The sequence below is a fragment of the Ornithorhynchus anatinus genome, chromosome 20, assembly GCF_004115215.2.
Source record: "Ornithorhynchus anatinus isolate Pmale09 chromosome 20, mOrnAna1.pri.v4, whole genome shotgun sequence".
Classification (NCBI taxonomy): domain Eukaryota; kingdom Metazoa; phylum Chordata; class Mammalia; order Monotremata; family Ornithorhynchidae; genus Ornithorhynchus; species Ornithorhynchus anatinus.
This window is the reverse complement of record NC_041747.1, coordinates 18,876,052-18,902,316: the sequence shown is the minus strand read 5'-3', so window position 1 is coordinate 18,902,316 and position 26,265 is coordinate 18,876,052. Positions and strand designations below refer to the sequence as shown.

At 47.7% G+C, this 26,265-nt stretch overlaps 1 protein-coding gene across 4 annotated transcripts; it reads right to left on the bottom strand.

The window, feature by feature from the left end:
* Positions 1 to 1,047: 1,047 nt before the first annotated feature.
* On the bottom strand, positions 1,048 to 25,878 carry C20H11orf65 (chromosome 20 C11orf65 homolog). 4 transcript variants are annotated; one of them, XM_029047792.1, is made up of 10 exons: positions 25,777 to 25,878; positions 23,431 to 23,533; positions 17,489 to 17,596; positions 13,396 to 13,488; positions 11,261 to 11,314; positions 8,443 to 8,637; positions 6,839 to 6,972; positions 4,859 to 5,029; positions 3,361 to 3,416; positions 1,048 to 1,446 (listed from the first exon to the last, which is right to left on the bottom strand). In XM_029047792.1, the coding sequence occupies exons 3-10, from the start codon at positions 17,594 to 17,596 to the stop codon at positions 1,292 to 1,294; spliced, it is 966 nt and encodes a 321-aa protein (XP_028903625.1). In that variant the 5' UTR covers positions 23,431 to 23,533; positions 25,777 to 25,878; the 3' UTR covers positions 1,048 to 1,291. The 4 variants fall into 4 exon arrangements, with proteins under 4 accessions (XP_028903625.1, XP_028903624.1, XP_028903626.1 ...); XM_029047791.1 differs by lacking the exon at positions 23,431 to 23,533; XM_029047793.2 differs by lacking the exons at positions 23,431 to 23,533; positions 25,777 to 25,878 and adding an exon at positions 24,399 to 24,547.
* Between the last annotated feature and the right edge of the window lie 387 nt (positions 25,879 to 26,265).

The following is a 26,265-nucleotide window of genomic DNA, read 5'->3' as shown; positions in this document are numbered from 1 at the left end:
TGCCGAGCACTGTTCTAAGCGCTGGGGGAGATACAGGGGAATCGGGTTGTCCCACGTGAGGCTCAGTTAATCCCCATTTTAGAGATGAGGTCACTGAGGCACAGAGAATGAAGCTACTCGCCCACAGTCCCACAGCTGCCAAGTGGCAGAGCCGGGAGTCGAACCCATGACCTCTGACTCCGAAGCCCAGGCTCTTTCCACTGAGCCACGCTGCTTCCCCGCTTAATAGAGCGCTCCGCACGGCATAAGCGCTCAGTAAACCCCACTGATTATCATCACGCCGAGGGTGATGATGACAGTAACGATCGTGGTATTTGTAAGCGCTTACTACGTGCCAGACGCCGTACTGAGCGCTGGGTGGATACAAGCTAACTGGGTTGGGCACGGTCCCTATCCCCATTTTATAGATGAGGCAACTGAGGCACAGAGAAGTGAACCGGCTGGCCCATTTCCGAGGAGTTTCGAGAACGGGTCTCACGTGTTTTTCCGAGCCTTTCCGGAGATCCCGAGCCCCTCCCCGATGACGTGGTCAGGCGCGTCTGGGAAGAAGGTACCGGCCCGACATTTTCCCCGTCACTTACAAGCCCAAGGTAGCTGGTGGTCACTTTCTTCTCGGGAGGAAGGTGCTTCGGGACAAGATAGGGAACCGGACTGCTGCTGTCGCAGGAAACCTGCCTTCCTCTGGGAACAGTCCAACTCCACAGGTTACAAGCAGCACCGTCGGCCCTGAAACAGATGACTGTGTTGGGAGAGCTCACGTTTAAGACAGTCAAATGATTGACAGGATAAACCTAGGGCTTTAATCGCAACCTGAATAAAATCTACACCTCAAGTCTTACCCGTAACAGAAACAACTGCACAGCGACGAATGACCTCTACCTGTGCAAAAGGCAGCAGGAATATAAGCCTTTTTTTTTTTTCAGTCAAGCCCAAAAACAGAGATGAGCTATTTTTCAGAGAAGCACTACACAGCTAAGACAGCGGTTTGGCTAAGCTCCGCGTTTCAGCATTTTTTTCCTACAGAGTTATCAAGGAGTAAAAACTGAATTAAAGCAGAGAAAACAATGAAGATCTCTTTAATGGGCCAACTTTGAGACGGTACAATAGCATTTCTTAGAGACCCAAGTTGATGTCTACATAATAAATTAGGACGTGAGTTATTTTCATTAAGATCTCATTATCCAAATGGAAGCCCATCCCTGAAGTGAATGAGGAAGAGTTCCTTAAAGGAACAAGGTAAACTGGCATCCGCTACCCGTCTGTAAAATGGGCTCTGGAAAGATAAAGTCTTTCAAGGGCGAGGAAAGAAATCTGCCGGTGTTCCGGCAGATGCGGGAGTCCCCCTGAAGTTCTGTTCTTGAGACGTGATGAGTTTCAGTTTTGCCTTGCCGTCAAGAGATGTCTCAGTGAATTCGTACGGCTTGACTATTGCCTGCAGCCTGAAATCTAAACAAATTAAAAGCCATTAATCAATGTTATCTGTTGAGCGCTTCCCTTACGCCGAGCGCCGCGCTGAGCGCTTGGGAAAGGACAGCGCATCAGAGTTCCTGCGCACGAGGAGTTTACTTAATCGGAAAAAGCGTAAGGGGATTTTAGATGCGGGGGTGGTCGACCCACAGGGGCTAAAGAGCAAAACGATCCGTCGATGGTTCCGACTGGGCGCTTACTGTGCGCTGACCGCTCGGGAGAGCACCGTGTAGCGGAGTCGCTAGAGGGGTGCCCTGCCCCTCGGGAGCTCGTGTCTAAAACAAAAAACCAAACGTGGCCGTGAGCCACGGATGAAAAAAAATACGTAATATTTCAGGAACGGTAAGCAGGCAACCCTGCCCCGGCAGAGAGTGTGGGTGAGAGGTGTTTCCACGGTAGGGGGGAGGCGACTGATGGAGAACGGGCATTGCTGGGCTAATGTTGGGGGGCGGGAGGGGAGGAGGTGATCGGTGGAAAGCAGGCATTCATTTATTTAATGTCCATAAAACTCTTGCACCCCAGAGAGTTGGTCAGTCAATCATATATTGAGCATTTACTGTGTTGCAGACGATGTACTAAGTTCTTGGGAGAGTCCACTAACAAGAAACAGATCCATTCCCTGCCCAAGACGAGCTTAAAGTCCAGAGGGGGAGACAGACATTAATATAAAGCAAGAAATACAATAGTGCTGTGGGGCTGGGGTGAACAGAGGGAGCAAGTCAGGGGGCCACAGAAGGGAATGGAAGAAGGGGAAAGGGGGGCTTAGTCAGGGAAGGCCTCTTGGAGGAGATGTGCTCCCAGTAAGGCTCTGAAGGGAAGAGAGTGATCGTCTGCCGGATTTGAGGAGGGAGAGCGCGTTGCAGGCCGGAGGCGGGACGCGGGCGAGGGGTCGGTGGCGAGATAGATGAGACGGAGGGCGAGTGAGAGGCGTAAAGGAGCAAGGTGTGCGGGCTGGGATGTAGTAAGAGGGGGCAAATAGCGTTACTATGTCCTGCCACCCTCCCACTGCAGCTTTTGGGGGCTCTGCTCTCAGCACGCCCTGGGCTCCGTAGGCTGCCCAACTGGACTTAAGCCACCGCTGGACAGGCTCCAGGCAGCTCCACGACTCCTCCGGCGCCCCGTCCTCCCTCCTCCCGAGGGCCACCCCACCGCCTCCCCGGGATCCCGCCTCACGACTCTCTTCCCGCCTCCCGGCGGCCACAGAGGGGCAACCTGGCTCACCCGGCCGCGGCTGGGACGGAGAACTCGGAGCCGAGAGGAGCCGGAAATCCTGCTCCTCCTGCCTCATTCTGCTTATGTTGTCTTAGGGTTTTGTTTCAGCTCTTAGGTTTCTATCGTCAGTCCCCCTTCTCCCTCCTTATGTAACGTGAGATGGTGAGCGCCCTTCCAGCCCGAGGGACAGGGACCGTACCTAAGTCCCACCTGGGAATTCTTTCCCAGGGCCTCGTAGAGTGCTCTGCACGGCAGTAAGCGCTCAGTAAATACTATTACTACTGCTGCAGGCGAGTTAGAGAGCCAAGCAGCCTGGGTCACGATAAAAGAACCTTAAGATGGGCGTCCTCGTGCCCTTCGGGTTATTCGGCTCGTGGCTTCCGACGGTATAAACATTTCCCCATGGGGATCGATCTCCAAACAACTCAGTGGATTTGCCCTCCGTGAATCCGTAAAGTCGATTCGCCTAACTTAAACCGCAACGAAGCAACGGAAAGGAAATCAGACTCTAAGCTCGGAAAGACTACCTTTGCAAAAATGTGACTTTTTAAAAGCCCAGACCTCACAGAGTCCTACTCATCTTATTCGGAAGACACGGGAACCCCTTAATGCGAATTCTCATATGGTTTAAATTCCTTCTTTAAACAAGGCACTGACAAAGCTCCAGCAGGAATAGCTTACCTTCGAAGCGAGCCGAAGAGCTGCTCGTGGATAGTTTCTTCCAGTAGGCAATATACCTGAAAACACAAAATGCCCACAGTAAAATGAATGCTTTTGATCAGTCCCCTGACCTAATGCAAACTTTCTCCCATCCTTCTTGAAGTCATGAGTTGAATTTTGTTAGGGCAAAGTTCCTTATTTGAAAAACAATTCCAGAGTATACGTTTTCTGTTCGGGCAGTATATTTTTGAACATTTCCTGTAAACATTGTTCTCCATTTTCCTGGGTCAGTTGTAAACTCCTGATTGGGAGAATTGGGGGGCCTAAAAAAAAATTACCCTCCACCCATCCCCAATCCTACCATTTTCTCTGAAACTTTCCCACCCCCAGCACTTACAATCAAATAATTATCTTAGTGAATCTCCAAAGGAAAATCCTGAGAAAGCTAGCAGAACAATGTCATGAAAACAGCAAAAGAAAAATGATCTTGATGAATTAAAAGTGAGTGTGTATACCTACACCTCCGTTGTCTTTTTCTTCAGAATTCAAATTAATGGTATTTATCCATTAATTAGTGGTATTTATTAAACGCTTACTGAGTGCAGAGCATTGGAAGCACTTGGAGCGTGCAGCCCAGTACAGTTGGTAGCCACGATCCCTGTCCAAAAGGAGGAATTTTACCAGCTTGTAATATTGGCAATAAAACCCAATGCACGATGAGGGAGGCTTTAAGAAGATGACTAAGAAACGGGAGAAAGCTAAGAAATGCACAGGATCACTGAAGCATTTCTTCCTGTCGGCTAACATAATAATAATAGTTATGGTATTTGTTAAGCATTCACTATATCCCAACCCCTGTTCTAAGCACTGGGATGGTCACAAGTTTGTCCCAGTCTTGATCCCCATTTTCCAGATGAGGTAACTGAAGCACAGAGAAGTGCCTTGCCCAAGCATAGATGCTAAACTCCATCCTTGCTAAACTGCAAAAGTGATAGGAAACCAGTTGGAAATGTGTCAAATTCCACTAATGGGCATTCTCCAAAATACGAAAAACGATAATACGATTTCAAAAGGCACCGCTTGTGAACATCTTTGCTCAAAAAATGCCATTATTATTACTTGCTCCCAAAGAAGAAAAGTCAACAGGCCCAATCCTGGGATTAAAGGGCAAACATCAGCACAATATGGCTAACTAAAAAGTCACAATGATAACGCCTTGGATTTTCCATTGGCTTTTATACTTCCCAAACCCTTTTTCATTGCTGAATTTATCTCATTTGGTCCCCACAAAATCCTGGGAGGTAGAGGGAGGCCGGGATCATCATCTCCACTTTACGAATGTCCTCTTACCCTAGTCAAAGTAAATGCAAAGAAGCCCCCCGTCTCTGGAAGGACCGAGTCAGAAGTACCCAAACCCAAAGTGAGGTGGAAGTGGGAACAGTGGAAAAGAAGAGAAGGAATATCAGAGTATCCCAAGAACCCTGAGGCTCACTCAAAATCTGTATCAAAATCTATTTACTCTTCGAAGTTAAGTGTGTTTGTCCATTTCAGGATTTCGTCCACTTCCCATTCCATCACGTTTTCCACGCCTTCTTCTTCAGCCGATTTTATTATTCCTTCGGTGGCCTTCTGAACTAAGATTTTAGTTTCAGAATCCACTTCCTTTGCCTTTAAGCTTCCTGCATAATACCTACGGAAAGGAAAAGAATGAAAATGAAAAACCTTACCGATTAACGGTAGCTATCTATAAGTGGTGCTAAGAACGGATAGGTTTTAGGCTGAGGTTTCCACGCTCGGTCCCCACGGTAGCGTCACTGCTTCTCAACGACAGTCACGGGCATGGATGGAATCTCACGGCCAGAGTCATCTTTGAACCGAAGGATGCTTATGTGCTTTCTCTCAATATAGAAGCTCTACCACTCACGTATCTATGGAGATCCTCCCCCAAGCGCCAACCCACTTCCAGAAACACATGGACACCTAATCCCAAAATGCTCTTTGTGGACACACTTAAGGCAACTCTCTCTCGATTCTTTTAACGAATATGGATCAAGATGAATGATATACGTCATGGCCCGGTGGAGAGAGTCGGGGGCCCTGGGTTCTAATCCCAGCTCCACGACTTACCTGCTGTGTAATCTCGGGCAAGTCACTGAACTTCTCTGTGCCTCAGTTCAGCTCGTTGTGGGAAGGGAATGTGTCTTTTATCTGTACTCTCTTAAGTGCTCAAGTATGACTGACTGATTCCCTCTCTTGCAAAATGGGGTTTCAATACCTGTTCTCCCTCCTACTTGTCCATGTGGGACCTGATTATCTTCTATCTACTCCAGCGCTCAGGACAGCGCTTGGCACACAGTAAGCACTTAAACACCACAATTGTTATTATCATACATTACCATACACATGGCATACAAATATAATTGCATAAGCATACACATATGTGCAGAGATAAATGAAGAGGAGAGAGGGCTGTCATCTAAGGCACCAAAAAGAGCCCCGTGTTTCTGAATTCTAACGCTTCCGTGAGGTAGAAAATTCTGGAGAAACGCTACCAGGGCAGACACACACATAGCTAAGGTAAGTCACTGAGCTATGGACACAGAAAAATCAAGACATCAAATGTCCGGTGCTCATATTCATTGTGTGGACAGAAAAAGGGGCTTGATTCTCTCGGCATCCATAGCATTTCCTAGGGGTCCTTCCGGTATGGCGAGAAGGGACTTTTTCTGTTTCTGTCCTCGACTAGACTTTAAAAGCGGCAAAAATATACTTTGCCGTGTGGCTGAAAGATGACTGAAATAATCAGTAAAAAAACAAAAACCCAGAGGATTTCAAGAAGCGAGATGCGAAACACCAAGTAAAAATCAAGGGGAAAAACCAACATCCTTGAATTTCCATCTAGTGCTGATGGAATTATTTGCACAAAGACTTAAAAGAACCACAAAGAACGGAATTTGAAAATGATTTCACTCTCCTACTAGAGTACGGTCACTGAGAACAACGGGCTCTTAGACAAATAACGTCGCCCGCTATGCCGGACACCCGATTTTCCGGTGCGTATCTGCCCGATCTTAGGGTGTTTCTCTGGGAGGTGGGAGGAGGACCTCTGACCCTCCCCACCCCAACCCGACTTGCTCTAGATCCGTCACTTTCTCTTCTCGGGTTCAGGTCCCTCGGAACTCAGCCAACGTGTCCGGGCTCTGGACGTGGTGGGCCGAGCTAGGGCGGAGGGAGACTGGGTGCTTAAAATAAAAACACTCACGTAATCAAGACACTCCCCCAGTGCCACATCAACGGCAAACGGGGTCAGACCGACTGAAAGCTGGGGGGTTGGGGATGCGACTGTTCACCACTGGCTGTCGATAACATTTTGCTTTTAATCAAGAGGACCTCCAGTACGATACGTCACTAAATTCAGAAGTTTCCCCGACGATAAACAGTTCCCCCACAAGGCAGCAGATGCAAAAAAAAGTCAGAGGCTATGACTGCATCGACTCACATGTGCGTCATCCATTTTAATTTTTTCAGTTTTCGGTTTTTCTCCACTTCCTCTATTCTCTTCAGTTTGGAGAAATGAAAGTTCACCTTCCTCTCACTGTCGGCCAGGGTGAAGGGATCTGTGAACCTCCAGAACTGTTGACACGGGGGACAAGCTTTCAGTCTAGTAGTTCACAAAAGCTGGCAATATTAGCGTGGTGATACATGAGAGCCGGCAACAGCTACCGACTGAAATAACCTCTTCTTACCCAGCAGTGACAGAAGAGTTCAGAAAAGATGGAAGGGGAGGGGAGAGGAAGGGAGGCAAAACCACATTGCTTTCCACTAGCTCTAGACTGAATTTCCAGGCCCCTCCAGACTATAAGCTTGTTGTGGGCACGGAATTATTGTTATTATTACGATGCCTGTCCCATAGTAAGCGCTTAACAATAAGTTCATCCCCTTGATTCTTTTTATTGCCATTGTTCTCGTCTGTCCGTCTCCCCCGATTAGACCGTGAGCCCGTCAAAGGGCAGGGACCGTCTCTGTTACCGATTTGTCCATTCCAAGCGCTTAGTCCAGTGCTCTGCACATAGTAAGCGCTCAATAAATACTATTGAATGAATGAATGAATGTGTCTCTACCAACTCTGTCTACCAAGGATTTAGTAGAGTGCTCTGCACACGGTAGGAGCTCGATAAAAATCGATCGACTGATTAGCTGTCAGAAAAGGGCTAACTGAGAAGTGAGTATCCTGGGTCAATCATAAAGGTTGATGAGTAATGGCAGGTGGTTATTGGAGGGCAGGCAGTCCGTCCCTTGGTGGGAAAAACTGTAATAATAATAATAATAAAGGTATTTGTTAAGCATTTACTATGTGCCAAGCACTATTCTAAGCACTGGTGTAGATACGTGGTAATGGGGTTGGACAACGTCCCCGCCCCACATGGGGCTCCCCCTTAATCCCCATTTTCCAGATGAGGTAACTGAGGCCCAGAGAAGTGAAGTGACTTGCCCAAGGTCACACAGCAGACCCCCGTCCTCTGACTTCCAAGCCCGTGCTCTTCACTGGGCCATGCTGCTTCTCTTAATCAGACCAAGCTCCCTCCTTGTGGGCAGGGAACATGTCTACCAACTTCTGTTGTGTTATATTCTCTCAAGCGCTTAGGAGAGTGCTCTGCGCACCGTTAGCGCTCAGTAAATGATATTTATTATGATTATTGTGGTATTTGTTAAGCGTTTACTATGTATGTTTACTAGACCTGGATCTAATCCCTGCCCTGCCCCTTGTCTGCTACGTGAGGTTGGGGCGAGTCACTTCGCTTCTCCGGGCCTCGGGTTCCTCATCTGTAAAAAGGAGATTGAGACTGTGACCGCGTTCAACCTAATTAATTAGCTGACCTATCCCGCCGCTAAATACAGCGCCTGGCATATAGTAAGTGCTTAACAACTACTAAAAAGAAATAAAGTAATAAATAAAGGCGCTTAAAGTCAAGAGAGGATGAAGAAAGGATTCTCACGACCGTGGCAGGCAAACCAGCGTTCCGGACGCCGAAACGTTGACGGGGAAAGAAAATGGGCCTTCGAAGCGTCCGAGACAAAAGTTTGAGAGTTTCCTTGACTCACTCGGATAGAAAGGGGTCGCCAGCCATTGTTCTCTGTCCGCTGGTACCAGCCGTCCTCGACAAGGTTGCCGTTCCGCTTCCTGGGGGCCGACTGCCTCGCTGGACACTTGGTGTAATCTCTGGGGCTGTTAGCACACATGTCTACGATGGGCCGCTGAGTGAAGATTTTATAATATATATTCGGGGGATATTTAACCTGTAGATTAAAAACAACTCTTTTAATATCCAATTACCACGTAAGCGCGAAGAGAGTCTAGTAGAGGCATACCTTACTCACGGTGAGGTTACGTTCCTTGAAACCGTGGTCGTGTGGGTCAACGGTTGTACCTTGGGGTTCCTTTGACCCGAGACTTACCATTTCGGAGCGAACCTCGAGAAAATGCGAAGCCGCCTTAGCGGGAAGAGCCGTGGCCCGAAAATCAGAGGACCCGATTCGAATCCCGGGTCTGCCGCGTGACCTTGGGCAAGTCACTTACCTTCCCTCACCCGCCAAAAGGGGATTCGATAGCTGTTCTCCCTTCTACTTAGCCCCACATGGGACCCCATTATCTGTGCGTCCCTCACCGCTTGGTACGGTGGCTTAATGAATCCCAGAGTTATCGCTACCGTTCTCCGAGTCCCCCTCCACCAGTCCCTCGCCCTGATTTCCGACGGCCATTCTCTCTATTCAGCCCTCCAGCTCGCTCCCTCGGGTCCCTTCTGGGTCAGCCCTGTCTCCGTTAACCAGCTTATCTGGATGCCTACTCCACCTTCCCTGCCTTAATCCTACTCCCTCTCTCACTGGGGCTGAAAGCCTGGGAAGGGGCAGGGGGGAATGGAGAGGGGAGAGAGAGGAAGAGGGGTAAAGAGAGGGGGTGTTAGACAGGGATGCCTGCTGCCACTCTGTTTAAAGTTCAAAAAGAGAAGAAAATCCATACCAGTAATGCGGGCTGGACTGGAAAGATTCATTCGTTCCATCGATCGTATTTTTGGAGCGCTTACCGTGTGCAGAGCAAGCGGAGAGAATATAATGATCATGTTGGTATTTGTTAAGCGCTTACTATGTGCAGAGCACTGTCTAAACGCTGGAGTAGCTTAGGTTGTCCCACGTGAGGCTCACAGTCTTAATCCCCATGAGGTAACTGAGGCACAGAGAAGTGACACAGCTGACAAGGGGCAGAGCCGGGAGGGCTGCCGGGGATAGCTGTCTTAGGAAGTAAAACAAATTATTCATTTATTCAATAGTATTTATTGAGCGCTAACTATGTGCAGAGCACTGAACCAAGCGCTCGGAATGTACAAGTCGGCACCTGGGAAGAGAGGGGAACAGGAGGTGGTGAGGGTCAAGTTAGGATGTGGATGCCTAGTAGATGGAGCCCGGGCCTGGGAGTCAGAAGGTTTCACTCTCCGCCGTGCCACTGTTCTGCTGTGTGACCCTGAGCGGGTCACTTCACTTCTCGGTGCCTCAGTTACCTCGACTGCAAAATGGGGATGAAGACTGTGAGCCCCACGTGGGTCGGGACTGTGTCCGACCTGATCTACCCCAGCGCTTAGAACAGTGCTTGACGCACAGTAAGCGCCTAAAAGATACCATCGTTACTATTATTAAGGCAGGAAAACCACCAGGAACTAGGATGAGGTGGGGCGCGGAGGAATTTACTAACCTGTAGTATTCAGTTGTAGCGGGTGTAACCCTAGGTTGCCCTTTACCTCAAAGTATATAAAATATAACATGATCTCGGAGATCTGACTACCTTCTGTTCTTTTTCTCCCAATTCCTTCATTTATTCCGTCTCTGTGTATAAAGTCCCAATTTTTCTTCTTGTAATCAATCCCTTTCCCACAAATGTTCCTTCTCTCTCATAAAACCAAACTCTTTTATTCTCCCGTTGCATCTTAGTTAGTCGGGTTGTTCTTCATTTTCCACTCTCCCTGGTCTCTTGGGGTTCCTTTCAAAGTCAAAAGTATCTGGAAAAATGTGCAAGAAAATCTCCGGAGTAAAACTTGGGCTGAGTTATAGTTGGCAATGATATCTATTTTATGATTAATTCCAGGAACGCTCTTCCTCCAGGACAAATAGCACATAGACTTTTTCAGGAAGGATGCTAAAAAATCTTCAGAAGGGCACTTTGAAAACTATTAAAAATAGGCTGGGGAATCGATCCAGCTCAAAAACAAAAAAGGTCCACGGTTCAATTACTGCTGGAATAACAGGAGCAAGGTGAATGGGATGCAGATTGGCAAACCGGGCTACGGCTTGGGCTACGGACCTATGGCGTCTGGGCTACGGCGGGGATCGGTGAGTCGCTGTGCCAAGCGGCCACGCAGAATTATGTTCCTGTTGGCTTCTAAAGTGTGTCTTTAGAAGGACCGCTTAGTCCAAGTAATCAGGCACAAGGTACACCTGCAGAGACTCTATCCCCTCTACACTGTAAGCTTCTTGCGGTCAAGGAACGTTTCTACCAATATTGGATTCTCTCAAGGGCTCTGTACAAGGTAAGCGCTCGGTAAATACCACTGATGGACTGATTGGCAGGTTGACTCTCAGGCCCAGATTCACTTACTATGTGTCAAGCACTATTCTAAGCACTAGGGTAGACACAAGCTAATCAGTTTGGACCCGGTCCATCTCCCACGTGTGACCTCACAATCTTAAACCCCATTTTACAGAGGCAGTAACTGAAGCACAGAGAAGTCACACAGCGAACGGCAGCGCCGGGATGAGAACCCATGACCTTCTGGCTCTCAGGCCTGGGCTCTATCCACTAGGCCATTCTGCTTTTCACCCATTGGTATCGGCAGTTCTAACACGCTCAAAGACCGAGAAATCCGATACTTACTCCCCCAAGTCTAAACCGAATGTTAATTCCAGCGGCGGCATCGAGAAGCTCGGCCTGTAAGACAACAATAAAACTTGATGGTAAAAATAAAAGTAGTACATCGGGCATATTTGGAAATGTTCAGTAGGGTAATGTGCAACCTTTTGCAAATTCTCATTCACAAATCCTGACACCCTATGAGACAGATGATACAGTATGATCATCATTTATTATAATCGTGGTACTCATTGAGCACTTACTGTCAGGCCCTGAACCAATCACCGGGTTAGCTACAAGATTGTCAGATGTCATGTGGGGCTCACAGTCTAAGTAGGAGGGAGAGCGAATATTGAATCCCCATTTTGCAGATGAGAGAACCGAGGCGCACAGAGAAATTAAGGAAGTTGCCCAAGGTCACACAATTGACGAACGGCAGAGCCAGGATTAGAACCCAGGTCCTCCGACTCCCAGGTTTATGCTCTTTCCACTGGGTCACTGGGGAACTCAGAAGAGAGGCTTCTCTAAACTGCAAGTTTATCTCTACGCTCACTGTGGGCAGGGAATGTGTCTACCAGCTCTGTTGTAGTCTACTCTCCCAAGCACAGTGTTCTGCACACGGTGACTGCTCAAAAAATGCCGTTGATTGATAGAATTAGTCACAGATCCTGCCCCTCAAGGGGTTCGCGGGCCTAAAATTCTTTTCTTTGTCCGTCTCTATACCTTTACCAAGAGAACTCTCTGGAAACGCTACCCAGAACGGCTTTTTGACAGAAGAGGGGAACGTTCCGAAGAGGGTGTGGCCACGGAGCCGCATCGAGTCGGAAACGACTCGACTGCATTTGAAGAAGGATCTCTTCGCGAGAGGGAATAAAATCTCTCCACCTCCTCTTCCTCCTCCTTTTGGTCCACATTTTCTAAGTAGTCATTTTACAGTCGAGACAGTCCGTCCCTGTCTCGGTTAGACGGTAATAATAATGTTGGTATTTGTTAAGCGCTTACTATGTGCCGAGCACTGTTCTAAGCGCTGGGGTAGACACAGGGGAATCGGGTTGTCCCACGTGGGGCTCACAGTCTTCATCCCCATTTTCCAGATGAGGTAACTGAGGCACAGAGAAGTGACTCGCCCACAGTCACACAGCTGACAAGTGGCCGAGCCGGGAGTCGAACCCATGACCTCTGACTCCAAAGCCCGGGCTCTTTCCACTGAGCCACGTTTGCTCAGTACAGGGCTCTGCTCCCAGTAAGCCCTCAATAAATACCACTGACTGATTGATCTCTAGATGCTTTCCTCCAAAAAGGGAGTCAAGGAAGGAGGCCAACTTAGCTCCTCCGGGTAGAGCGCGGTGATAGTAATGCAGGGCTCTGCAGGGAGCAGGCACTCAATAAATACTGTTGATTGCCGGATAGAGTGTTCAGCAAGTCGGAGAATACTCATCCATTCGCTTAATTCATTCGACTGGACTTACTGAGCGCGGCTCACGGCAGACGCGGGCTCCGCTCAGCTTCGTTACCGGTCCTCCCCGGGGACCCTTCTTTAGACTTCCGAGGCTTTAAAAGCCAAGCCGGGTAAGCGTGCCGCAACGATGCGTGGGGAAAGCTGCTTTTCCCTCCCTGACGAACGCGCACATGAAGACCACGCGCCGATTTATTTTGGCTTTCCCCTGGAAATCATGCCGTGGGGTTTCAGCCGTTTGTATGGCCCTAAAAGTTGCGGAGGTATCGATCAGCAGCACTTACTGAGCGCCTTTTAAGTACAGAGCCCCGCACTAGGTCCTTGGAAAAGGATAACAGGCACCACTCCTGCCCTCAAGTTTTTCCACAATTGGATGGAGAAGGCAGAGCGGAAAAAAAATGACCGGTAGGAGGAAAAGGACAATGGAAATGTAGATACATGGCCGCCCTGTGACCTTGGGCAAGGCACCTCATTTCTCTGTGCCTCTGTTACCTCATCTGTAAAATGGGGATGAAGACTGGGCGTCCTAAGTGGGACAGAGATTGTGTCCAACTTGATTAACTTGTGTTTACCCCAGCGCCTGGTTCACAGTAAGTGCTCAACAATTATCATAGAAAAGAGAAACGGTACTTAAACAGACGTGGATATCAGTGTGGCCTTCTTATAAAACCTGGAGTCAAATGCCAACAGACAATGCTTTTACCTCTTTAGGATCAATAGATTTCATTAGAAGACGGGGGTCCCCTTCTTTTCGCATCTTAAGTAGATTTTTGAAGTGCTGAAACACACATATATCCTAGAAGTTCAAACACAACACAAGCGACCATCAGAATAACTTTTTCTTCTTTTAATTTCTGAACGTTTTCATCTAACCTTGCCTTTAACCCTTAGATTAAGGGCAGGGATGCAAACACGTCATCCAATAGCTTCAAAATACTCAAGCTGGTTTCTATGGTTGCCACCCAGACTGATTTCCAATCAGTCGGTCGTATTCACTGAGCGCTTCCTGTGTGCAGAGCGCTGTACTGAGCGCTTGGGAGAGTAGAACACAATATCACAGACGCGTTTCCCATCTACAATGTTTCCCCTGAACGTTCCGAGGAAAATGAGTTCCCCCGAACCCAGACCGACCTGTGTCGTCAAACTAGCACCTCGAGATTTTTCAATAGTTGTAGGCAGAGAACGTGCCTTCCAACTCTGATGCAGTGCACTCTCCCAGGTGCTCAGTACAGGGCTCTGCAAACACTAAGTGCTCAATAAATACGACTGATTGGCGACATCGATCTTAACTGAATCATCTAAACTGAAAAGCCTATAATATCTGTGGAGAAGCAGCATGACGTAGTGGATAGAGCACAGGCCTGGGAGCCAGAAGGACCCGAGTTCTAATCCCGGCTCTGCCATTTGTCTGCTGTGTGACCTTAAGCTAGTCGCTTCATTTCTCTGTGCTTCAGTTACCTCATCTGTAAAATGAGGATTAAGACTGTGAACCCCACATGGGACAGGGACTGTGTCCAACCTGATAACCCCGTATCTATCCCAGTGTTTCGGACAGTGCTTGGCACATGGTAAGTGCTTAATACCATTATTAATCTAATCTGCAATATCAAAGTTAACTTAGTACATCCTCTAATTCTAAATTAAACAAAAAAAAAACCCAATCTTAATGACATGAATAATGGTGGGACTCCAAGTCTTAAAAGCTACTCCCAAGACAGCCTTCTTCCTTCCTAGATGATTGTTTTCAGATCCTGACTGTAAACAAACATTGGTTTTTCTTCCAAGAAAAAATTTAGATGAGAGAGAAAAGAAATAAGGGAAGGTAGATACAAGTTGGTTACAGTCCCACACGAGGTTTACAGTCAAAGCAGAGATGAAGTTAAGGTTTAAATATGACAAATACCAAGAAGAGATTTAAAAGGCTTTCCTGGATGTAATTTTTTAAAAAAAAACATGACTTCTAAAGTATCGAGAAACGCAAGTCATACATACAAAGAAAGGTAGTTAGTTGGTAAGCCTGAAAACTGGATTATGAGATCTTGCTTTAAGAAATGTTACAAGATGGAACCTAATGAGGCTTTCCCCCCAAATCCCCCAAAATCTTAGAAGATGGAAACTTTCTTCCACGTTGGAACTCTAGCTCTTTCCTGAAAACAATTTAAAATTTTGTTCAAGGAAGCTTAAAAGTGGGATAATTATATTTGTCATCGATGATCTTGAGGAGGTAGAGTCAGAAGACAGTAGAAGAAAATACACGGGAAAATGTGAAGATCCACGTACTGTTGTCAAGGGATGATTTGCTTCTCTGTCTGTTAACGGTTCATTTTCTCCACTGAACAAATTTGCTCCAGTTTTTAAAAATCGACAAGTACGATCTGTATTTGAGAAACTAAATAATTGGGGGCTGAATTCAAATTTACGTTGCATTCCAGTGTAGTGTTCTGGGGCCTATAAATCATAGTTCAGATCTGGCAGAGGTATAAACCATGGGCGGTGGGTGCATTCAAAGTCGGCCTAGTTCCCAAAGGAAGATGGAATTTTTTTTTACTCCTGAACCTATGAGGATCCAAGTTTTCCAACAAATCAATTTCATACGATGAAATGTAAACCATGAGGTGTTGAGATACTCCAGAATATCGAAAATGGAAGGCAAGTACGAAAGACTAAGACAAATACGCGAGTTCGTCTTAAAAGACGTTCAGAGCATCCCGCAGGCCTCGACTCCAGATCTCCACGGCTACAGAAGACTTTAATCATCACAACGGAACGTTCCCTCCCACACCCCGGCAGTCAGGACCGGCTCAACCATCGACTTCTGGCTGCCTCAGCAGCCTGGACAAGATCTTACTTTCAGTTCAATGAATCCTAACAGGAATAGCAACCAAGGCTTGGTGTGGCATGGAGACGGGAGAGGGGATGATCATCCCACTCTCCCCAAAATTACAACTCTAGGGATAAAGTGATTTCGCACCCACGTTTTCTGGAGAGGGCAAGGAGACAAAGATAGCTTGTCCCGTGCTCTGCCGTGAGCCCCCGCTGACCTTTGCCAGGGCCTTCAGGCGGCACCAAGTCTTGTCCCTCGCTTTCTTGGCTTGATAATGGTGGGATGTGTTAAGCCACCTACCATGTAGAGAAGCAGCGCGGCTCCGTGGCAAGAGCCCGGGCTTGGGAGTCAGAGGTCATGGGTTCGAATCCCAGCTCTGCCACTTGGCACTGTGTGACCGTGGACAAGTCACTTCACTTCCTCTGTGCCTCAGTGACCTCATCTGGAAAATGGGGATTGTGAGCCTCACGTGGGACAATCTGATGATCCTGGATCTCCCCCAGCGCTTAGAACAGTACTCTGCACATAGTAAGCGCTTACATACCAACATTATTATGTAGCAAACACTTCCCGGGTAGCAGGCACTGCACACTAAACCCCGGAGTAGGTGCACGATAATCGGGTCAACACAGTTCCCCTCGTCCCTCATCGGGCTCACTGGCTTAAGTAGGAGAGAGAACGGGTACTGAAGCCCCATTTTACAGTCGAGGAAACTGAGGCTGAGAAAAGTTAAGTGGCTTGGCCAAGATCACACAGCCGTGAGGGGGTGGTGCCGGCATTAGAAGCCAGGATCTCGAACTCCCAGTCCCGGGCTCTGTCTGGGAGGCGGCAAGCCATGTCTTGCTCACCCTTTGTTTCACGGACTCATCTTGTGAAGTGACTTTCGTTGCCCGTCTCTTTCTCTTCTTTCTGCATCCCACGTCTGCCTCGCACTATGCCCTCTGCATCTGTTTCTCTACTCTCTGGGTCTCCCGTCTCCTCTGTTTTGTGTGTGTCTCTGTCTCCCTCTCTTTCTCGGCCTGTCTGTCTCCCCCCTCTCCCTCTCCTGACTTGTCTCCAGCCGTCATCTAGGAGATCGCGATCCTCTTTCCCCGGATTTTTAGGTCCCGCCCTCGGAAACTCCACCTCAAAGTCGGTGTCGACAAACATGAAAAAGACTTGCTGGAACGTGCGGATGCAGACTCCTGATCGAGAAAATACTCCTTTTGCCATTCCGCGGCTTGCATTTAAACGATGAGAAAGTACACGTAAAGTGTTCCAAAAACGATCTTTGAATTCTGGAAAAACACTCCGCTAAAAGATTCCGGTATTCACTGCTGCGTTTGGATTTTCCAGAATTAGCTATCCTTCTAAGATCCTGGAATGCAAGTTTGAAATTTGAAAATCATATTTTATAATACTGGAATACCATAAAGAAAAGACTTTCGGCTCTATGCAATGTTAGTATATAATAATGTTGGTATTTAAGCACTTACTACGTGCAGAGCACTGTTCTTAGCGCTGGGGTAGATACAGGGTAATCAGGTCGTTCCACGTGAGGCTCACAGTTCATGCCCATTTTACAGATGAGGTCACTGAGGCACAGAGAAGTGAAGTGACTTGCCCACAGTCACATAGCTGACAAGTGGCAAAGCCAGAAATCAAACCCACGACCTCTGACTCCCAAGCCCGGGCTCTTTCCACTGAGCCACGCTGCGCACCTTTTGGGCCAGGATCTAACTTGACTATCGTTATCCTTATCGTCGTTTATTAAGCGATTACTTTAGTGCCAAGCCCTCAGCTAAGTGCTGGGGCAGATGCCACCTTCGCTCCATATGGGGGTCACAATCTAGGAGGATGAGAGGGAGGGAAGCTATCTTATCCCCATTTTGTAGACTAGAAAACCGAGGCGTGGAGAGGTTAAGAAGAACAAGTGTGATAGCTGTTGGTTTTTAACATTCCGAGGTTTTAAGAGAAAACACGGGAAACTCACAAGAAATCTTTTCCAGGTTCTCTGGATTAATCTTGCAGCTTCATCCTGTTTCTCCTTTTCTACCTTCTTGAGGGTTTCCGAAGCCTCGCCGTGATGCCTCGCCGACATCTGAAATACCAAAGGAGGAAAAGAGTGAGGGGGGGCATTTGGGAAGGGACGAGGGAAGAAGGGAGCGGGGAGAAAGAGATGGACAGAGGCAGAGAGACCGCAAGAGACAGACCTGTAGGGTAGCGCTGCAGAGCATATCCTAGAGTTAAGGCTGGGCACCCAAGCCCCAAGGAGGAAATCTGGAGAAGAGATTTTTTAATAGGCCAAAGTGTTTTCTGGAACAGCTAGTCTTAAATACAAAGAAATCGATCAATCGGGTTCAATGCCGAGACGAGTTCTGATGCAGTAGGCGGTTAGAGACTCTGAAGAAAGTTCCAGAGGTGATCTGGGGAATTTTAGGCCTGTAAAACTACAGCACTGTAACTGGCAAATTAGATGCCAGGAGAATTAAGTTTATCATCAGGGAACATAACCTATTTGTGAAAAGACCTCTTGTTTACAAGGGGAACTCTTACTGTCCCACCTGAATCCTGTCCTGCCCCTGGATTTTCCATCACCGTAGACAGAAGCACCACCGTCCCCGTCCCAAAGGCCATGTACCGTGGCGTTATCCTTGACTCATCTCTCTCATTCAACCTGCAAACTCGATCTGTCACTAAATCCTACGGGTTCGACCTCCATGATATCGCTAAAATCCACTCTTTCCTCTCCATCCAAACTACCACATTAATACCAACAGTTATCCTATCCCGCCTTGATTACTGCATCGGCCTCCACGCCGACCTGTCTCTCCCCGCTCCAGTCCATACTCCACTCTGCTGCCCGGATCGTTTTTCTACAAAAAAACCCACCATTCAGTCCACGTTTCTCCACTCCTCAAGAATCTTCAGTGGTTGCCCATCCGCCTCCACATCAAATAAGAAGTCTTCAGCTTTAAAGCCCTCGATCCCCGTGCCCCCTCCTACCTCACCACTCTCCTCTACTCACCTCACTTCGCTCCTCTAACGCCAACCTTCTCACTGTTCCTCAATCTCATCTGTCTCATCACTGACCCGTCGCCCGCATCCTGCCGCTGTCCTGGATCGCCCTCCCTCCTCGAATCCGACAATGACTCTCCCCACTTCAAAGCCTCACTGAAGGCGCATCTCCTCCGAGGGGCCTTCCCTGACTAAGCTCTCCTTTCCGCTTCTCCCACTCCCTTTATCATCATCCCCACTCGCTCTCCCTCTATTCATCCCCCCGTCCAGCCCCCACAGCACTTACGAACATATCTATAATTTATTTACGGACTCTAGATTGGAAACTCGTCGTGGGCTAGGAATGGGTCTGTTTATTGTTATATTGTACTCTCCCAAGCTCTGCATACAGTAAATATTGACCGAATGTAACAAATGCCATTAAAAAAAGCCAACCAAAAAAAAATCCCCAAACAACCCCACGGAATAATAGTTGTGTTATTTGTTAAGCACTTGTTACGTGCTAAATCCTGGATTACGTGCTGGGGTAGATACAAGATAATCGGTCCCTGTCCCATGTGGGACTCACAGTCTAAGGGGGAAGGAGAACAGGTGCCTGATCCCCATTTTAAAGATGAGGAAACTGAGGCAGAAAGGAATCAAGTGACTCGATAGTCACAGCAGGCAAGCGGGGGAGCAGAATTAGAACCCAGGTCTCCGGATTCTCTGTCCCGTACTCTTTCCACTAAGGCCACGGCATTACGATGAGAATCAATGTTATTTACTGAGCATTTACTGTGCGCAGAGCACTGTTCTAAGTACTTGGGAGAGTGCAACACAATAGCGTTCGTAACCACGTTCCCTGCCCACAAGGCAGCAGCGTGGCTTATTGGAAAGTCAGAGGTCGTGGGTTCTCATCCCGGCTCTGCCGCTTGCCAGCTGTGTGACTTTGGGCAAATAATAATAGTAGTATTTGTTAAGCGCTTACTAAGTGCAAAGCACTGTTCTAAGCGCTGGGGGGATCCAAGGTGATCAGGTCGACCCACATGGGGCTCGCAGTTTTAATCCCCATTTTACAGATGAGGTCACTGAGGCCCAGAGAAGTTAAGTGACTTGCCCGAAGTCACACAGCTGGCAAGCGGCGGAGCCGGGATTAGAACCCACGACCTCTGACTCCCAAACCCGGGCTCTTTCCACTAAGCCACGCTGCTTCCCATCACTTTAATCACAACTTCTCTGTGCCTCAGTCCCCTCATCTGTCAAATGGGAGGTTAAGACTGTGAGCCCCACGTGGGGACACCTTAGCGCTTAGAACAGTGGTTGGCACATAGTAAGCGCTTAACAAATACCATTATTATTATTACAGTCTGGAAGGAAGTTGTACAGGAAGAAAAAAAATCCACCCAATTTAAGAGTGGAAAGATTCACAGACGAATAACTCATAATAGGTAACTAGAAGGAAAGCTAGGGTTGAAGAGGAAAAACTTAGGGAAGTTACCCCAGCGCTTAGTACAGTGTCTGGCATATAGGAAGCACTTAACACATGCTATGAAAAAATACTATAAAATATTATGAACTGAATGGGCCAGCGATCTGACCCGTTAAATGGCATTTAGGTTTTTACCCCTTCACCCGTACTGATCCTCTCTACGCTCACTGAGAGTTGGGCCAGATCCCGCAGCCGAGAACCCGCGTGGGGCCGCCGATTCGGAGGCGCCTTCCGTGAAAGATTGGGAAAGGTAGAGAGGAAGAGGGGGGGTCCTGCTCCCAGCAGGGCAGGAGAGAGACGATGGTGTCTGCAGGAGAATTTCTCCAAGAGACAACCATTCGAGAATTTAAGCATTTCTCCTTCAAACTGCCCAAATCACCTGGAACAAAGACAAGGGCATATGACCGGAGAAGCTGAATGAGGTGGTTTCCCGGTCCGGTTTGATTAGGCTCCGTTTCTGGACTAAGACGTGTCTGCTGTGTGACCTGGGGCGAGTCACTTCACTGGGCCTCGGTTCCCTCCTATGCAAAATGGGGACTAATAATAATAATAACGTTGGTATTTGTTAAGCGCTTACGATGTGCAGAGCACTAAGTAGACACAGGGGAATCGGGTCGTCCCACGTGGGGCTCACAGTCTTCATCCCCATTTTACGGATGAGGTAACTGAGGCACAGAGAAGTGAAGTGACTTGCCCACAGTCAAACAGCTGACAAGTGGCCGAGCCGGGATCCGAACCCCTGACCTCCGACTCCAAAGCCCGGGCTCTTTCCACTGAGCCACACGTGGGACAGGACCCGTGTCCAATCTCCTTTGTTTGTATCCACCTGTCCGCTTAGTACGGTGCCTAGCGTAAATACCACAGTTTTTATCATCTTGGTTATACCGGAGGAGGCCCATTGTTTCCTGGCTGCAAGTCCCAGTTTAGAATCCCCTGACACAGGCCAAAAAGGCTAGCCATTTCCTAACCAATTCATAAAATAATAGCCAACCGGGAAAGCACTTAGAAATCTATTACTCAAAAGCCAAAACACCATCAGGAGCTAGGCTTACTGGATGAAACAACCTACCTTATTTATAACACTTTTTATTTAATAAGACATAAAATACAGCCCCACTCCTTCTTGATTTAATCTTCAAAAATACACAAAAGCTAAGCTAAATCCTGAGAATGTTTCATAGAGTTAAATTCCATTTCAATGATTCTGTTGATCGGCCTTTATGCTCCTTGAGTCTTACGCAGAATTGCCCCAAATGGTAACAAGGTATAGTTGCATACTGTCGAAGGGAGAAAACCGGCCAAGTGAGGCATTAACGACGTCACGGAAATCAGTTAGCACAGACCGGTACGGCTCCTTAAACCTCTTTCGCTTCACCTCGTAAGCATATTTAGGAAAACTGCAAGACTGCTCTATATAAAGTTAATAATTACAATTACACTCTAGGCTCCCTTCCACCAGCCTGAACTAGAGAACTGTACATTTACTCATCAATTTGACTTTGGTTCCCACCGTTTCTCAGCAGTGCCTGAACCTGTAAAGGTTTTTTTTGAACCAAAATGTAGAGAAGCAGCATGGAAAGAGCACAGGCCGGGGAGTCCAAGGACCTGGGTTCTAATCCTGATTCTAGAGTTGCCTGCTCTGTGACCACGGGCAAGTCACTTCACAGTGCCTCAGTTTCCTCAGCTGTACAATGGCGGTTCAAAGCCTGTTCTCTCTCCTGCTTCTACTGCGAGTCTCCTGTGGGACAGGGACAGCCACTGACCTGATTTCTTTGTATCTATCCCTGTGCTTCGTACAATTCTTGGCATGTAATAAGCGCTTATAAATGCCACAATTATTATAACCATTTTTAATAATGCTGGTATCTGTTAAGCGCTTACTATGTGCCGAGCACTGGTCTAAGCGCCGGGGTAGACACAGGGGAATCGGGTTGTCCCACGTGGGGCTCACGGTCTTAATCCCCATTTTACAGATGAGGTAACTGAGGCACCGAGAAGTTAAGTGACTTGCCCAAAGTCACACAGCTGACAAGTGGCCGAGGCGGGATTCGAACCCATGACCTCTGACTCCAAAGCCCGTCCCCTTTCCACTGAGCCACGCTGCTTCTTCTTTTTACCATCTAATGCCCAATCTGCCAATATACGAGACCTGTGCAGGCACGTTAAACAATTTCCCACTTGGGGAGAGAGAGTCTAAACCAGAAAAAGCCGTTCGGGTGGGTGTGGCCGGCAAGGAAAACGTTTAATAGAAAAGGAAACATAATTAATCTTCTTTGTAATTTATCGCTTGTAATGAAATAGTCAAAATAATGGTCATAAACTTAGAGAATCCCTTTTAATTGCACGCCTAACTCTTTTTAGGCTTAGAGGATCAGTTTGTATCGTGTCATGTGTTTTACTATGTCAGAAATAGTTGACTTTTGGCACTGATACTTTTCTAAAGGAAAGAGGACTGAAAAGCTCAGGTAAAAAGTTGGATTATTTCGATTCAAGAATGAACAACGTATCATTCTAGTGTCCCTGACGGTTTCTCCCTTTCCCTTCATCAATGAGTAACTCGAGCTCTCCAAAAATCACGCACTAGATTCTTGTGATCAAAACAGACGAAAAAATACAATAATTAACAGTAAATTGACACCACAACTACAATTAATGCACAAAGGGAAGTTGCCTTTTAGCCCCCTTAGCGGCAGGGACTTTGTCTAATTCATTCATTTATTCAATCGTATTTATTGAGCGCTTACTGTGTGCTGAGGACCGTACTAAGGACTTGGAAAGTACGATTTGGCAATCCCAACTCGGCATTCTCTCCCAGGGCTAGTACAGTGTTCTTCTCACAGCAGGTGCTTTATACATGCTATTACTATTATTCCCATCTCTAAATGTCAGAGCAAGTCAGAATTCCGGTTTTTGCAATAAAAATTGGGCTATTTAAGCACTTTGTGCACTTATACTAGTCTAAACGCTGGGGTAGATAATCAAATTGGACGTAGCCCGTCCCACTGAAGACTCAGTCTTAATCTCCATTTTACAGATGAGGGAACTGAGGCACAGAAAGGTAAAGTGACTTACCCAAGGTCACGCAGTAATCGATATATCTGTCATTTATTTAAATTAACGTCTGTCTCCCCCTCTAGACTGCAAGCTATTGTGGGCAGGGAATGAGTCCGCTGATAGTTACAGTATACTCTCCCAAGTGCTTAAAACGGTGCTCTGCACACAATAAAGTGCTCAAATAAAGCGGACTGTGTGGCAGAGACTGGATTAGAACCCAGCTCCTCTGTCTCACATCCATGTTCTACGCCAGTATTTAATAAGCACCGTTGATACGTCCTTTTAAAAAGACCTAACCCTATAGAAATTACGCTTTTTACACTTCAGTCAGTTGTGTCTTCTGAAAGGAACATGGGACTGGGAGGCAGAAGATTTGGATGTTTGGGACAACTCACCGGATAACTGGATTTCTTAGTATCCTCAACTGTAAAACGGTGGCAATAAAAATGGTCCCACCCTGGGCTCAAAGAGGTAGTGTGAGAATAAATAAGCTCCAACCTGCAAAATATTTTGAGCTCCACAGATGAAACGGTTGTAGGATATAGGCCGGAAGAGCAGTCCTTTCCTTCCCATCTTTCCCCGCAAGACTTTCTTCAACCTCCCCATGATGAAGCGCAACGAGAAAAGGGTATTTCACTGTCGGCTGCAATTAACAACTCGTTCCCCCTAATTCCCGTCACAGTGGAAATGGGAAACAGCTGCCCCAACACCGGCTATTCGGCAACGTCACTTCACACATCTGAAGGCTGTTAACAAATCTCAGTAGAGTTGTCTCTTTCATACTCCAGCGATCCAATTTCTTTAGGCTTTTCACCAGGCCTTCCAGGAAATAAACTTCCTCCAGGGCTTTTGTAATTTATCCCCTATCCTCATTTCTTTTTCCAGTGGTCAGCCACTTGTTTTAAGACTTTTTAAATCTCCAGGCTGCAAACTCCTTTTAAAGTCTCATTATGGGCAGGGAGCAGGTCTGTTAATTCTGTTGTGTTCTCCCAAGCGCTTAGTACAGTGGTCCGCACATAGTAAGCGCTCAATAAATACGATTCATTAATTATATGTCCTTTTCACTTCTCCAAGTTTTGGGTGACAAATTGCCCCTCAAACCAATGAACCTGGACTGAACACTCTCTATCATTACTTTTAAAGTTGACAACACGCTAGGCTTCACCACTTTCTTGTTGCAACCCCTTGGGCGTGCCACTTCACTTCCCTGTGCCTCAGTTTCCTCATCTGTAAAAGGGGGATTAAAACCTTTTCTCCTTCCCCTTTGGACGGCACCCGATTATCTTCTACTACCTCGGTCCGTACACATTGTTTGGCCCATAGTTACCGCTTAAACACCACGATTAGCATTATTAGGCTTCACCTGGGAGACTGTAATATTTTCCAAATGGCATCCTGTGGCTGCCCGTGTGGAGTATCTGAGGCTTCTGATTTCTAAATTCGAGAGAATCCCACCTCCCTGAACACCAGATGATCCTTTTAGCTTTAAGGAAAATTTACCTAAATGTGCCTGGCACATAGTAAGCGCTTCACAACCCGCCCCCCCCCCAATTATGGCGTAGTGGCCAGAGCACGGGCTGGGGAGTCAGAAGGTCATGGGTTCTAATCCCGACTCTGCCCCTTGTCTGCTGGGTGCCTTTGGGCAAGTCACTTTACTTCTCTGGGCCTCTGTTCCCTCATCTGTAAAATGGGGATGGAGACTCTGAGCCCCACGTGGGGCAGGGGCTGTGTCCAAGCCGATTGGCTTGTGTCCGCCCCAGCGTTCAGCACAGTGCCTGGCACATAGTAAGCGCTTAACAATGCCATTATTATTATTTGTTAGTATTTTCTGGGCTTCAGTTCCCTCATCTGTAAAATGGGGATGGAGACTCTGAGCCCCACGTGGGGCAGGGCCTGTGTCCAACCCGACCGGCTTCTGTCCACCCCAGCGCACCCGGCACATCGTAAGCGCTTAACAAACACCATGATGATGATGATGATGAGTATTCTCTTATTATTATCATTATTTGTATTCCCTGGGCCTCAGTTCCCTCATCTGTCAAGTGGGGATGGAGACTGTGAGCCCCACGTGGAGTCAGGGACTGAAGCTGCGTGGCTCAGTGGCAAGAGCCCGGCCTGGGGAGTCAGAGGTCACGGGTTCAAATCCCGACTCAGCCCCTTGTCGGCTCTGTGACTTGGGGCAAGTCACTTTCCTGGGCCTCAGTGACCCCATCTGTAAAATGGGGATGGAGACTGTCCGCCCCACGGGGGACAACGTGATGACCTTGTATCTACCCCGGCGCTTAGGACAGTGCTTGGCACACAGTAAGCGCTTAACAAATATCAACATTATCGTTATGATTCTCTGGGGCTCAGTGACCTCATCTGCAAAAGGGGGATGAAGCCTGGGTGCCCCACGGGGGGGCAACCTGATGACCTTGTATCTACGCCGGCGCTTAGGACAGTGCTTGGCACATAGTAAACGCTTAACAAATACCGACATGATCATTATTATTATTATTCTCTGGGCCTCAATAACCCCATCTGCAAAAGGGGGATGAAGCCTGGGTGCCCCATGGGGGACAACCTGATGACCCTCTATCCTCCCCAACGCTTAGAACAGTGCTTGGCACACAGTGAGCGCTTAACAAACGCCATCATCATTATTATTATGATTTGCTTGTGTCCACCCCAGCGCTCAGTACAGTGCCCGGCCCCGAATAAGCGCTTAACCAAATCCCCTCATCGTTGGCTTGCCTTACCTGTGTGCTTCCAGATCCCAGAGCCAAGTGGAGGGAGACAAGGAGACTGGGCCTGAAGGGGGGAAAAAAGAAAAGGAAAAAGCAAAACGCCCGAAAGGCCTGAAGTGGGGGGGGGGGGGGGGGGGGAGAAAAAGAAAAGGAAAAAGCAAAAACGCCCCAAATGGGGCCGACTGGGGCTTGTCCCTCCCCTGCTTCACGTGGAACGGGCGTCGGCCGCATCACTCGTTACCATGGTGACAGGCCTCTAATCACCCCTAGCAATAGTCAAAATGCTAATTGTTAAGGCCTTACCATGTGCCAGGCGCTGTACTAAACGCTGGGGTGGGTCATAATAATCATCATGCTGGTATTTGTTAAGCGCTTACTATGTGCAAAGCCCTCTTCTAAGCCCTGGGGGGGGGGGGGAATACAAGGTCATCAGGTTGTTCCACGTGGAGCTCACGGTTTTTAATCTCCATTTTCCAGATGAGGCCACTGAGGCCCAGAGAA

Bases quoted from the DNA above. Each gene is read 5' to 3' on its own strand.
- C20H11orf65 (XM_029047790.2), bottom strand. From the start codon at position 23,641: ATGGGGAGGTTGAAGAAAGTCTTGCGGGGAAAGATGGGAAGGAAAGGA. The intron at 11,315-13,395 runs GTAAAAGCATTG...GTTGTCTTACAG, and splicing joins AATCTATTGATCCTAAAGAG to GCCGAGCTTCTCGATGCCGC. The intron at 5,030-6,838 runs GTGAGTCGATGC...TCCTTTCCGTAG, and splicing joins TTAAAATGGATGACGCACAT to GTATTATGCAGGAAGCTTAA.